The 14,915-nt window shown below is 31.8% G+C and overlaps 1 protein-coding gene across 7 annotated transcripts in view; it reads left to right on the top strand.

Moving 5' to 3' along the window:
- Positions 1-14,915, top strand: part of ARB2A (ARB2 cotranscriptional regulator A) — a 231,421-nt gene that overhangs the window by 129,002 nt on the left and 87,504 nt on the right. For all 7 annotated transcript variants that reach the window (XM_087885890.1, XM_087885891.1, XM_060690615.2 and 4 more), the window contains exon 9: positions 11,809-11,925. In XM_087885890.1, the coding sequence (XP_087742016.1) occupies positions 11,809-11,925 (117 nt within the window). The remainder of the gene's footprint in view (positions 1-11,808; positions 11,926-14,915) is intronic.

Genomic DNA, 14,915 nt, shown 5'->3' with positions numbered 1-14,915 from the left:
TTTTACTAAATATATTACTTAGTAACTCTTAGTGCTTAGAATTAAAAATTATGTAATGTTCATATTGCTTCAAATATCTGTTTATAATTATTAGTGACATTATTTCCCATTTGCTTCCATCATTAGTTTCATATCTTTTTGTATAGATTTATTTGTTTTCAACACATTATGGATTAGATATCTAAAATAATTTGAATGTTTAACCATAAATCATACTGTCATTTTTATAACAGCAAAAGCTCATTGTTAACCTTAACACAGAAGTTGTCTTTGCCTTTACACAAAGCTGTTTTCTAATTTTAATGCATTCCAGCTGCATCCCCAGTGAAACTTTGTGTTCATAATTCTCAACAGTGCTAACTATATTTTTACAATGTAATATGAGCAAATTTCTCACCTCCTCCAAATCAAAATACAACACTCTTTTATATCAAATAAATAAACTTATTTAGCCCTAAAGGGACAGTTTTCTTTTGGGCTTTAACTAACCCACATGATATATAATTAATAATCTTTGCCTGCTGTTTCATGTGTAATGTTTTATTCTTTATTAATTTCTTCTTATTATAGCTAACAAAAATAATTGCATGTATTTATCAACTTGACAATCAAGCAACTTCTTAAACAAAATTGTATCAAGTCTTTATTCCCAGAATGTCCTTTTCTGTTTGTGGTACTCCCGATACTTTAAGAAATTTAACATATGTAAATTTAGACTTATTTTGGTTTCTTAGAATTCCTCAAGCAATAGTGGATCACAAAGCAAAAGAATGATTATGTGAGACTCCATTCAATTTGATTAAAACTAGCATGCTGAAGAAATTAACAGTCCATTATTCTTCTGAAGGTAGAAACAAGAGTGAGCATATATGGCTTAATTTTTCAGCACATCTAGCTTTCTAATCCTATTACGTAAGTATCCTTTAGCACTGTTTTTCAAGTCTGCTTTAGGATAGTAACTTCTTTACCTGGCATTTTGTAAATGGGATATAAGCAGGTAGTTTGTAATCATGAGTTAGTAGATGGAACAGAAGCTGCTTTGTGGATCTTATCTTCACTTCATACACATATGCAACGTTAAGTTAGTGATTCAAGAATTTAAGTGAAGGAATGGAATAACAAAGGTAAGTTACTACAATTTATCTTAAAAGATTAACAGAAAATACATTATCCCTAGGTGTGGACTTTATGCAACAGAAAAAGAAACCATAGAATTAATTCTTCTAAAAACGTATTGATTTAAAACAGTAGTAGCTAAAAATAAAATCTTTTGAAATTTTTGAACAGCTTCATGAAATATGTAGTCATATGTTTGTACTTTTTATAAAGTGTACAGTCATTGTGGAGCTGGGGTCTTTCCAGTTCCCTGAGGACACTATTTGTACAGCACATGTTTCCAAACACCTGTTTGTTGCATTTTTGAATTTCATTTTGCCTGTCTAAAGAGCTATATTATAGGAAAATCTTAAAATGTGTAAAGAAATTTCCTGTATCTTAATTATTTTTCTGCATATATATTTTTTATTTAGTGGAGATTTACCGAATATCAGCCAAGTAAAATTTCCTCCAGCATTTTATAGTAACTGTAGAATCTTAATACATAGGTATTGTCAGTCTGATCCTTCATATCTGCTCTTTTAATTTCTTGCGCTTAAAATGTTAAATTAAAATACACATGGAGCAAAAGATTTATCAACATTAAAATGCAGGGCTATGAATACATTAATTATTTACATGGAAAACAAGCTGCAAACCCATTTATATCACCTTTATTGCTGTTTTATTTTGCCTTACAAATTAGAGTTTGGCAGACAATAAATTTAAATAAATAAATAATACAACAGAAGATGTATTTATTTGTGCTATACCTGAAACATAATGTATGCGAATTTTCATTCAGAATGTGTTTATATATACTTTTAATCTTGTCTTCTGAAATTTTCAATACATCGAGGCTTATTCCAAATTTACAGTAAAATTTGTTCATACTATTAGTTGCCTTGAGAAGATACAAAAAAGCAATATGAGTCCTCCCTTGTAGTACTTTTTAAAAGTGAGCTTAAAAAGATTACTGATGAACTACAATTATAAGAACGCTGTCATCAGACCCAATAAATTAAAACTACCTTCCATTTAATAAAAGAAAAAGGGAGAATCAGACATTCACCATAGGTTTAATTACAATGTATGGACCTGGTTGATTCAAACCTTTCGTGCTACCTTCAGGTCGCTCCAATTTAGTCATTCAGTCCCTGCTGCCTATATTGTGTATTCAGCAATCCCTATTAGACATCTTCACAGTGAGTGATTCTGCTGGGTTTTCTGACACCCGCTTTCATGCATGGCCTGCTATTCTGTGTGGAAATGTTTTTTTTTCTAAGCTGCCTGCAACATTAAAGACATCTTGGCCATGTCAGACTTTTTGAGAGAAAGTGTGTGGGTACAATGTTTACGGGTACTGGGTATACCTACTAGGCAGTGAATATAACATAGTATAATTTGATTATTTAATGTTTGTGATTAATAATTATTTACAATGCGTCTGTTGGTATATAAACATTCTTGCAATGTATTTCTCATTAAAGAGCCTGAGATGATGCTTACTTTTATTCAGATTTGTATCTGCTGTAAATTACACTAGAGGGCACTGCTTATCCTCTGTTGCGGTTTTCTTCTGGGATTGTGGGGGAAAACTCAGCTGATTCCTGTAATCTTACTTTAATTAACAGTGGTATTCTTATTTTAAAAAATCTAGACAGTTTAATTCATTGCTTTTTTTTTTTTGTTTCCAATGTACAATCTAATCTAGTGAAGACTAAATGCAGTGCTAATACAAAGGATGGCGCTATTTGCACTTAAAACAAATAGGGAATCAAATGTGCCACACAAGAAATTGAATTTCTTTATTTGAAATATCATTTCTGCCAAAGACAGAAGACTAACTTTTCCTTGCTAGCAAGTGTGATTGAGTAGGTTTATAAAACAAGTGAAAAAGTATTATAGAATGAAACTGTAGTTTCATTGAACAAAGGTCAAGGGAATAATATCCACATTATAAGTCTTGGTGGTTTAAAACTATATAGTCTCTGCATACAAATATATCGACGTGTTTTCTGTGCAATAGAACAATATAGCTAGAATTTAACTGTGAAAATTACTGATTGTAACCATTTTCAAATTATATTTGCCAGTAAATATGCAGATTGGAGTTATGAAAATAAAATGAATTAAAATATGTTCCTGTTCTTCAGTATTATTAATATAATAGCATTTCTCCTACTTATAAAGGCCATGGCAGTTCAGTATTGACAAAATGTCAGGACATGCTATAGCTAATGCTTTAAAGATATGTTAAGATTTAATTTGCATATCCCCACTTACATTATATCTAGACCTTATTTGTTATTAGTTATTGATGAACTGTAGTGCTAATTAAACTGCTATTCAAGATATTTCTTTTTATCTTTCCAAAAAAACCATCTATAGAGTTCTGAGCCATGTACCGCTAACTTCTGCTGGCATTTATTTATTTATTATTTCAACTTGTATAACCATTTACTTTCTATATGACAGAACTCTACATTGTCCAGTAGAGAGTTTAGAAACACAGCAAATACACAAACCTTTGGCTTGCAAATGCCACTAAGTCAAATATGATAAAGCAGGACAATTTACTCCTTACCTGAAATATATATATATATATATATATATATATATATATATATATATATATATATATATATATATATATATATATATATATATACACACACACACACACATACATATATACATATATACATATATACATATATACATATACATATACATATACATATACATATACATATATATATACATATATATATATATATATATATATATATATATATATATTTTTGCAATTATACAGTGGCTAATATATTTTGAATGTATTAATACTTTGTCACTACAAAAGCTTCCTTGGAGAAGTTATAGAAAATTCCAAATGATTCATCAGTCTTAAGTCAATAAATTCTGATTTTGACTTTTTATACTTATATTTTTATATCTTCAAAAATTAACTGTAATTATTTAAATTATTCATAATATTTTCATCCAATATAAGCAAACTGATAATACATTTTTATCAGATAATTTCTTTTAAAAAACAATTTTGTGTAGAACATATCTTCAGTCTAAATAATTTATAGAATATATAGTCTGTAAATTACCTGGTTGTGTTAAAAAAGCCAATCTTTATTTTAATTTTCTTATTAGTGGTCTAAAAACTCTACCATATAATTATTTAAGAGTTTATTTAAAACTTCTCTCTCTTTTTTTGCAGATACTGTATAATGTAGTGTTTAGGGTAGTCATTTATCACTTAATAAAGTACAATATCATATTTATTTTAGAATAAGGAACACACTGATTAATCAACAGCATAAAATTACTTTATGTTACTTATTCTTAAAATATTGCCCTTGTTGCTATTACAAAATATCAATATATATTCTTTCAAATCAGGCCATACTGTTTGATCTGATTACAAAAATTAAAATAAAATCTAGAAATAATTAAGTCTGAGTTATTAGCTGCATGTATGCTTCTGGGAATCCAAGCTTTTGCTCTTTTTACTCTCTTACTTTCTTAACCCAAAGAGAGAAGTTATTTTTCTGCAGGCCAAAAAGCAGGGAAAGTTTTCAAGATTACTCCCTGAAACTCTTAAAAGGAATACCATTTCAGAGGGGGTGGGGAAGCATTCTCTTGTCATATAAAATCATTTTCAACACTTTGGAAATGCGTATTGCCACATTTGCACATTACAGTGCATAATAAAAAAATCTCTGCTTTGGAATTAGAAAGCTACTCCAATATTACAAATCCTTTTTGTACCTTGGAAAACTTTATTGAATTATCTGTTCATTGTCAGTAAGTTTGTAGTTCAATTGTAATATGATTGTGCTGTCTGGAAATGCAGACAATTCAGTATTTGCTAATTTAGGTCTACATTTTCTTTTGGTTTGACAGTAAGTGCTCTGTTAATTCTACTTCTTTATAGCAGCTCTCTAATAATCAGCAAGAGCATCATCAAAAATCATTATAAAAACATTTCTGTATAATTTTATATCAATGCATTCTTTTTAAATTAATAGGAAAAAGTAGTACTGAGACAAAACTTGAAACAGGCTAATAAGTGTGCCATTAGTGTCCTTTTAGTGCACTAAATGAAAGCTTTTGCATTGCTAAATGACTACAAAAGTTGCTTAGGTAATAAGATTCTCTCTTATCAGTAAAAATGAAAGGGGGATGGACTGCATAGCTCAAAAGATGGGTAATCAGATTACAAAGTCTTTCACTTCTAGGTCACTGGTTCAGCTCTGCCCCCTCTTTAGTACTGATGAAGAACTGTTCCCAGCTGATGGTTTTTCAGTAGTCTTTGTTAACTACATCAGTGCCTCCTGAAGTTAGAATTAGCACACATGTTGGCATGCTCAGTTGAGTATTTTTCTGTAAATGAGATGAAATGACCTCTTTCTGTCTAGAAAGAATTCTTTCAGAAAATGATACAAAACATTGATAAGACAGTGTGAATGAAATCTGCTTTGTCATGATTAATTCTATATCTGGTTTTCAAGAGTAGAAAGAATTTTTTTCTGTTATTTTTTTCTCAGAAACAGCTTTATAATTGGATATAATTCACTTATATTCCAAAATAATTCCTAATTTGACATACTAAGTATATGACATTACTCAGAAGAAAGTACTATTAAGTGATATTTACTGCCATTCTTATTAGAATGACTCGGTTTTCTGTTTTGTATTGTGTTATAAATTAAACACATTAGTGTTTACACGTGAAGATTTCTATATGTATCCAGTATTGCATTCAAATACACCAATATTATCTGCTTCTTTCACCATAACAGATCGTTTCTAATTTATCTCCCCCAAACTTGCAAACAACTTTTTTATCCCTCTAACATCTTTGGTATCATTCAAAATTTGTGTCAAAAGTTAGAAGCATTTTAGAAAAGGAAAAAGCCAGAAGAGAAGCTGCAAAAGTAATAGATTACCAGTACAGAAAATGAAAACACTCATTTAGCATGGGACAAAAGCATATTGTTTTATATGGTTGAGAAATGAAAGCAAGTATTCAGCAGGCCTGACTCAATTGCATATGGACATGTCAGTGGTGGGATTCAAATTTTTTTACTACCGGTTCTGTGGGTGTGGCATGACTTGGTGGGCGTGGCATGGTGGATGTGGCAGGGGAAGGATACAGTAAAATCTCCATTCCCACCCCACTCCAGGGGAAGGATACTGTAAAATCTGCATTCCCTCCCCACTCCAGGGGAAGGTTACTGCAAAATCCTCATTTCCTCCAGATCAGCTGGGACTCGGGAGGCAAAGAATAGATGGGTGCGGGGCCAGTCAGAGGTGGTATTTACCAGTTCTCTGAACTACTCAAAATTTCCGCTACCAGTTGTCTAGAACTGATCAGAACCTGCTGAATACCACCTCTGGGACATGTGATATTCTGTATTTGTATGGAAAATAAGAGCCAAGTTTAGAGGCCAGACACACAAGACATAGTGAATGAGTTAGACAGTGCAGAAGAATGTAATATTCGAATAACAGGTTGGTATCTTAGCCAAAGAAGACTGAAGCCAAAAGGTAAGCAGGTATCCTATGAACAGCTATCACATTTGCCTATAATTTTTAACAATGAACTAAGAAAAAGTAATAGTCGAGAGAAATCTCTCAGTGCGTTTATTAAGTCTGAAGTGTATTACTTGCAAGCATTTGTATACATAGAATAGATTTTATTGGTCTTAAATAAAGATGTATCCTTAGGTACTGTAAAGTAAATAATACCAACTTCTTACTTGTACAAAAATGCTATTATATATTTTCTATTACAACATGAGTGACTGATATAGGAAAGTACACCTGAGAGAACATCAATGTAGTAAATGTAATTTAGTGCTTAAGTACTAAAAACCAGGTAGCATGGATTGAATGACTAAATTGGAATAACCAAAGCATAGTGGTAAGATACTGTAATACGGTATTCACACTGCCAAATCAGCTTGAAATAGATAATTGTTGTACAAGTAGTCCTCTGTTAATTGTGGCAATTGGACTGGAATTTTTGTTGCTAAGCAATGAGGCTGTAAAGCATAATGTCACATGACTGAATCAACAGCAATCCCAGCACTTTCCATTGTCTTCATTAATCAAATCCCACTGGTCATTAGGTGAGGACCTCCCTGATCCAAGCCATTCCTGACTTGGTCCTTTCCAGCCCCAAACCTCAGTAAGTTAAGGGAATGGCTCCCACCCCACCCTATCTCTGCCTGCCTATCTATCTATCTATCTATCTATCTATCTATCTATCTATCTATCTATCTATCTATCTCTATCTATCTATCTATCTATCTATCTATCTATCTATCTATCTATCTATCATTTATTTATGTGCTTATTAATTTATCACACTTATTAACTGCCCATCTCTCTCAGAGAGGAGCTCTTTTGGCTTCCTTGCAATCTACACTTCTGCCAGCCCTGCCATAATAGGTTTCACTGACTTTGCTACCCCCAGCTGACCTTCACAATCTTTTTTTCACCCACTGCTGATGAGGCATGCCCAGTCTGGTTCTTTGCATTACAGATACTATCTGTGCTAGACCTTCTTCCTGGGTTTACTTATGGCCTTAAACAAATCACATTTGGCCTTGCAAGGCTTTGAATCTTTCCAAATCCTTGCAAAAAGGCTGTATGTAATTTGGACAAGATGGCAGGGCCAACAGAGCCCAGGGTAACAAAGGTAGTGAAGTGCAGGGCAGTCAAAATGGCAGAGATGGGAGAGATGGCTGGGTGGAAGGACTTAAAGTGCCCCTATGGTCATTGGTGCTGGTGGGTTGACAAGCACCCAAATTTTGATCACATGACCGTGGGGACACCGCCACCATGATAATTTCAAGTACCAGGCATAACTACCCTTTTTTCAGCTCTGTTATAATTTCAAATACTTCTGAACAAATGTTGGTCAATTGAGAATAACAGAGTTGGAAATCTTCTAGTCTTCTAATCCAACCTCTTGTTCAAGCAGGATACCCTATACCATTTCAGACAAATGGCTGTCCAATCTCTTTTTCAAGAGTGAGGAAACACCCACAACTTCTGAAGGCAAGCCGTTCCACTGGTTTATTGTTCTCACTATGAGGAAATTTCGCCTTAGATTGATTCTCTCCTTGATTAGTTTCCATCCATTGTTCCATCCATTCCATCCAGTGAGGACTACCTGTGCCTTAAAATTAAAATGCAATAAAATGTATCTTTCATTTACTTTAGGTTCAATCATATCGTGTTCCTGAACTGAATCTGCTTTATACAAACTCCACCTAATTAAAAAGAGTGTAATCATTATTGTCTCATACCTTTTTTATAATCTCAGGGCAAAGCTGTTGTAATACATTCTATATGAAGCAGTTATTTTAACTGCTTTATGATACCAGAACCAATTCTTTATTATCTTCCAAACACAAGGCAGGATGCTCACCAGGATTATGTATATCCTTTGCTTTCGGCCAAACCTGAACAATTGTTTGCACAGGTGGCTGTGCCACAATGTTTTATTCATCCTTGGATGAAGTTATTGCGATTGGCTCCGTTGGTAGAATCAGGCCTACAATATCAGAAAGTTTTTGGACTCAACTGGCTAAGCTTTACCTTTGGTCCTTAAGTGTAGTTTTTCTGTTTTCTTCCTTTGCTATTCTTACTGCAACAAATTTACAGTATTTACTGTTTATTTACTGTATTATTGTTCTTCTATTTCTTTTAGCTAATTTACTTCCTTTGCCTGTTTATATATTTTTGTTTTCATTATTGCCTTGTTTCCATTATTGCTTTTGTCTCACCAGCAACTTCAAGCTTTCCTGTTAGAAATATCTACAGATACTTTACCTGTAATATTTCTTCCATTCAAAAGCAATGCCTTTCTTTTTCATCTTGTGATCTCAAGATTTTATTAGGATTCTGCTGTATGCTGCAAGTACCATTTAGAGCTCTTCATATGCTCATTACTTAAGCCTGTCAGGCTTTGAATTAGCGTGTTTAATCCAACTCAGGAGGATCAGTGATGAGTTCCTCTTCTAGTGATGTTGGTGATGTACGTGATTTGATATTCTAGGGATGGGTAAGCTGCTTGCAGCAAGGAATCTAGTGTTATATGTAGTCATTTAATTCTATCAACCTTACAACTGCTCCCTGTATTTTCACCAAAAGTATAGTAATCATCTTCATCTTTATGGAATTCATACTTTATTATTGCCTTCTGTGAACCCATTTCAATCTCTTTATACTTCATTTTCTTAATACTTTTGGTCTTTGTGTCAGTCACAGAAGTCCTGTATTTGACTATCTTTTAAGCATAGACTTAAAGCCTATCTTTTAAGCTTAGAATGACTGGCCAAGGATCACCCAGCTGGCTTCATGCTTATAGCAGGAATTAGATTCACAATTTCCCAATTTCTAGCCTGACATCTTAACCGCTACACTAAACTGATATAACTGAAATCTAATTTCATTAAATCCTCATAAAATGTTGTAAATTTCTATTTGCCCAGCCTCCCAAGTTCATTGTCAAACTTGTCTGTTTTCAAAGTCCATAGGCTATTGTCCAGTTATATGTTTGGAAGTGTGTCAACTTCAAATTACATATCTATAATATACTCTCAGTTTTTCAGTTACGCCCAGCAACTCAAAAATATTATCTACTTTTTCTTTAGTTCCACTGGTACATGATTTCATTTCCTCTGGTCATGAGAGTTAGAAAGCTACTTTAAAATTAGTGTAGAGCTGAGTTAATAAGCTGCAGGTTATAAAATAACATCTACAACTTTACTTAATAGCTTTATGTCCCCTTTTTATCTTCAGAAATGTACCAAATGTTCATTCCTACAAAGAAAAAGTAAGGAATAAGAAAATTTGGCTGTCAAATTAAGTCTTAAAAGCACTGGGCTGAAGGATTTCTAAATTATAGTGCATGTATGATTTCTCTGTACCAAAACCAGGTTTTAAACCATTACTGTTTAATTAATAAAAGTTTTGCCTTCTATCCTGCATAATTTGTGTGCCACATAATCTGCAACATAATCTCCAGTACAGGACTTTTCTGAGGTTACTAGGCTGATAAATATTTAAAACTGAGTGCTGGGTTAGAAAGACATTTTATCTAGTCTAGTTCTTAAAATATTAGTTTAAAATGTTATATTCTTAATTGTGATGCTACTACATTCTGTCTCTTACTTTGACGGGATCAACAGCTAGTAATCGTGTACAATTATTGCACAAAATTATTATATGACTCATGTACTACTATATAGTGAGGAAGCCCAGTTAAAATAAAACCCACAGATGTCTGTTTTTAAATTTGGCAGTTACCACAAATATATCAACTAGATAAACTGATTGTATAAAATTAGTTTTTTATAAATACAGGAATTGTTGTCCAGGTAAATGGATACTTTAGTGTCATGTCTTAAAAGTAGTAGTTTAAAATTATATTTAAAATGTAGATATAGTCAGTAAAGGATAGTAATATTAAAGTGCTAAGTTAGCTGAAAAGAAAAATTCAGTGATTTCTAGTGGGGAAAAAAATGAAAACTAAATATTTTTAGTGTCATACTGTCCACAATACCAGTTGTGATGCTTTGGGTTTTAATGTTATTTATTTTAACAATTCTTCATTCTCTTATTCTTTATCTTGCATTCTAATCTTGTATTCTGTAGTGTACTGTTTTTTTTGGGGGGGGGTTAATAATACATAAGCCACAGTTGAAAAGATATATAGAATTGCTGTGTTATAACCATACTCATCATACTTCCTTTAGTATAATTATTCTTTTTCTATCTCATCATGAGGAAGTTCATTAACTATAATTTAAGGATAACACTCAATAATCATAGGCATGATTTGGGATTGACATGTCACTCTTGGGAAGTACTCTTCCTGTTCTTTTTGTCTGTTTTAAAGGTCTATTAAAATATACATTGGCAAGTTAAAATACAAGTTCAAGAAGTTCAATTACACTTTTTTATTTAAAAAAATTCTGCAGTTGCTGCTACTGTGTTCAATTACATTATGCAATAGTCTCTCACTCTTTTATTACTTATAGATTGAATTTATTATTACAAATATCTATATTTGCATTTAAATTCCCTAGTCAACTTTTGTAATCAATGCATAGGAAAAGACCCAATTATAAAAACACTTGCATATATCTTCAGGAGTGAAATGAAGCAGGGGTGATATGGAAAGAAAAATAAATAAAATTAACTGCATTTGTTAGGAATATCTGTGACTTGCATACTCAAAATGCTGTGTCTAAAGTAAACTGGTTTAGTGCTACATGCAAGCCAAGTTACAATATCTTATAAACGTAACTAAAAGCAGGATACAATGCATATAATATTGTTTCCATCTTGTACACCTCTATGTGTTTTCCAACATCAGAAGCAGTGAAAAGATATTTTAATTAATGTTTGAGTAGTAAATAATTCCAGAGAGATTCTGAGAATCTAAGAAAGTTATGTTGACCAGAAAGTGATGTGAATAAATGAAAATGAAGGCTCAGTAAGATTGTAGGATATAAATAGTGTTTTCTGCAAGGCAGAAAGGAAACTTGGAAAAGGTTGTTATTGAATATTTTCCACTTTCACTAGTGAACCTCTAGATCAATGGAAGCATTTCACTGACTATTTACATTAGATGTTTTTTCATGTTTTAATTATTTTTTGTACTTATATTTTCCACAGATGATTCAGCGAGAAATAGAAGTAAAAAATAAAGTTACTGCAGTGGCATTGACAGATTCAGTTCATAATGTGTGGCATCAAGAAGCTGATAAAATTGTTCGAGAGTGGCTGCGAGAGGTGAGGCTGTGTTCTAATAACCAAGTGCACAAACTGGCCAATTATCATTCTCATTATTAGGAGCAGCACATCCTTCTTCCTGCTTTTACAATTTTCCCTTATGAGAACATTAATGCCCTTGTACATAAAGACTGTTATAAAGAGACTATGAACTTTATTCAATTCATCCAGCAGGCATAAATTTTCCATACAAACTCCAGATCATTGTTAAAATCCAATTCTGATCATCAAAGAGTTTCACTAAACATTATGTCTAAGGTATATATGCATACATACTTACCATAATGCTGTTTTGCTTTGGGTTAGTTGTATTTAGAGTGCAGAAAAAATGATATAATTAAGAAAAGAAATGCAGAAGAGAAGAGGAAATCTAACTTAAATCTGGTTTACATTATCTATTCATTCCTTTCTAACATTGCAAACCATCTTTCTTTAAATTTTTCAATGTTTCTGAGGATGTCAATTCCATCCAATCATAACTTTTATTGTCTTCACCTTCTTCTTAACCTACTATTCCATCATGTGCATGTTTTCTGGGTTCTCGTTCATTCTCCTCATAACCAAACCATTTCAACGTATTTCTTTCATATAGATCACTAACTTTATTGTTTTGCTACTATTAGTTCACTTGTTTGGTATATTGTTTAATTTTAATATTACTGGATAAAAAGAAATATAAGCCACTAAGAGTCTTTTGTGATTGGAATGGCACATTCTAGTAAATAAACAAATAAGCATATATTCATTTGGGAATTGGTTGATATAAATATTTCTTTAAAATGTCTTCCTAACTCTTAAATATGGAAATGCTACTCTGAAAATGCAACTCATTAGAAATCTCACATTTTTCTTTATATTTCTAGTAAATACCAATAACAAAGTTTTCTGTGTTTATCTTTTTTTTGGCAATTGAATAAAATACTCAAGTTGAAAAACTTGCTGAGAAAAAGAAATATTATATTATGAAAATTCAGAACATTGAATATATACCATCAGGAGCAAAGCATTAAAATTTACATCTCCCATTTTAACCTAATAACTAATTGTTACTGAAGTACATTTAAATAAGACAATCCATTACCTGTGCTTTTATTTTCAGAAACTAGTGAATTAAAATATGGATGGGATACTCAAAGAATCTCATCTAAACAGTGTTATATTACATGAATTTTAGATGTGTTTCTAAACTACATCATGCCATCGGGGTATATTATTACTATATTGGGTTTAGATTGAGAGATTGAATAATAATTCATTTTTTTCTCTGTTGCTTTGTACATGCAGTGGTAATTGCTGTTACTGAAAGAATGAATAGTGAACAATAGCAATTTTTCATTGCACCTATCTACCTTTATCACAGCATACATATTTTAATGCCAGTAGAAGTCCTATTTTTAAAATTTTGTTAGACATTGTGATGACTGATAAAACAAATTTTCCATTTTCGTATCTTCAGTCTGCATACTTAATTCTTATAGCCAATGGCTCATTGTATATAGGATAAGTAAGTTAATTTTGTTGAAATCTTTGGTGTTCTCTTAAATTCTCTGATGTAATGTTATATCAGTAGAAATATTAATTTTATCTATGTCAAACGTATAATAGCTTATAAAAATTCCAATTCCACTTTCAGGTGTTAATTAAAAACTGGTCTGCAAATGTGCATTTTAAAGTCTTTATGAAATACAGAAATATTACCGTCACACAATTAGGTAAAAAGATAACAAATACACTAGCCAGTTATATTTTTAAATGCTTTCCTGGCTTTTTTTTTTTTTTTTTTGCACAGTTCAATCGTTTTACTGATCTAGTATTTCTTACAAAATATGCAATGCTTGTGAACAGTTTCTAATCTCATGCAGCACCTCTTCTTTATGTTCTTCCTCCTCTGTCTGGTCCCAGAACAGTTAGATTGCCTTGACAAATCTTTTCAAACTCATGGCTGTGACTTTATTGATGGAGACTACTTTAGAAATTCTCTCCTCACCTAAACACAGCTGACATTTTGTTCCAGACAGAATGACTTAAGAAGCTATACTAAGACACTTGATCTACCAATCAAGAATCTTTCTAGGATGGATTCCTTAATGCACAACTGTGGCAGCAATCTTTTAAAAATATACAATACATGTTTTTTTAGTATTAGGCCAATCAGCCATTACTTATCTGGGATGCATGTATTTAGTTCTTTCTTATTCCTCATGTTTTATTATAAGTATTTAATTGTAGAAAAATGAAATCAAATGTCTTCATATTTTAACAAAAAATTGGTGGATTATTTTTTTGACCATCAGTATTTATGAAAGGTAAATTGTAATAGCTTTGAAGAAAACACTATGATATTTAAATTCCGAAGTTGAAAAGTAAAAGAGAACTTAATTAAGAAATAAGCAATTAATAGATTAGTAAAATTAAGATATTTCATGCTGATTTATTATCCATAATATCATTCATATTTTATTTTCCACAATCTATTTCACCTTTCTCTCTTATATTTTATCTAAGACTTGAGTCAGTTCTAGCCCGATTAACCATATTAATTTTACATAAGTACAGAAAAAGATAGATATCCAATTAGGATGGATTATTTGAACTAATGCATCTGTTAAGATATCTGAAGCATGGTAGACTTCCCTCAGTATTTATTTTCAAGGACAAAGTATTTCCAATTCTTTCCATCTCTTTTGACACCACTTAACTTCCAAGGCATCCTTCCAAGTTCATCTTCCAAGGCATCCTTCCAAGTTCATCCACTTTCTACCTCTTCCATTTTGTATACCATTCCCTTAATAGTGTGATGTCCCAAGCTGGACACAGTATTTGAGTGAGATCTATCCAATGGAGAATAACATGAAATAATTACTCTCCATCGTTTAGATGTTACTCACCTGAGTTGTCTCTCATATTAATTCCATGTATAATATATTAAATCCTTGTGAGGTGTCATTTATTTATTTTTTATTAATCAACAATATATAGCTGCCCATATT

The sequence above is a fragment of the Pantherophis guttatus genome, chromosome 2 (genome assembly GCF_059756535.1).
Source record: "Pantherophis guttatus breed Tessera chromosome 2, ASM5975653v1, whole genome shotgun sequence".
NCBI classification, from domain to species: domain Eukaryota; kingdom Metazoa; phylum Chordata; class Lepidosauria; order Squamata; family Colubridae; genus Pantherophis; species Pantherophis guttatus.
Note: the sequence above shows the minus strand (reverse complement) of the source record. Positions and strands in the feature narration are given on the sequence as shown.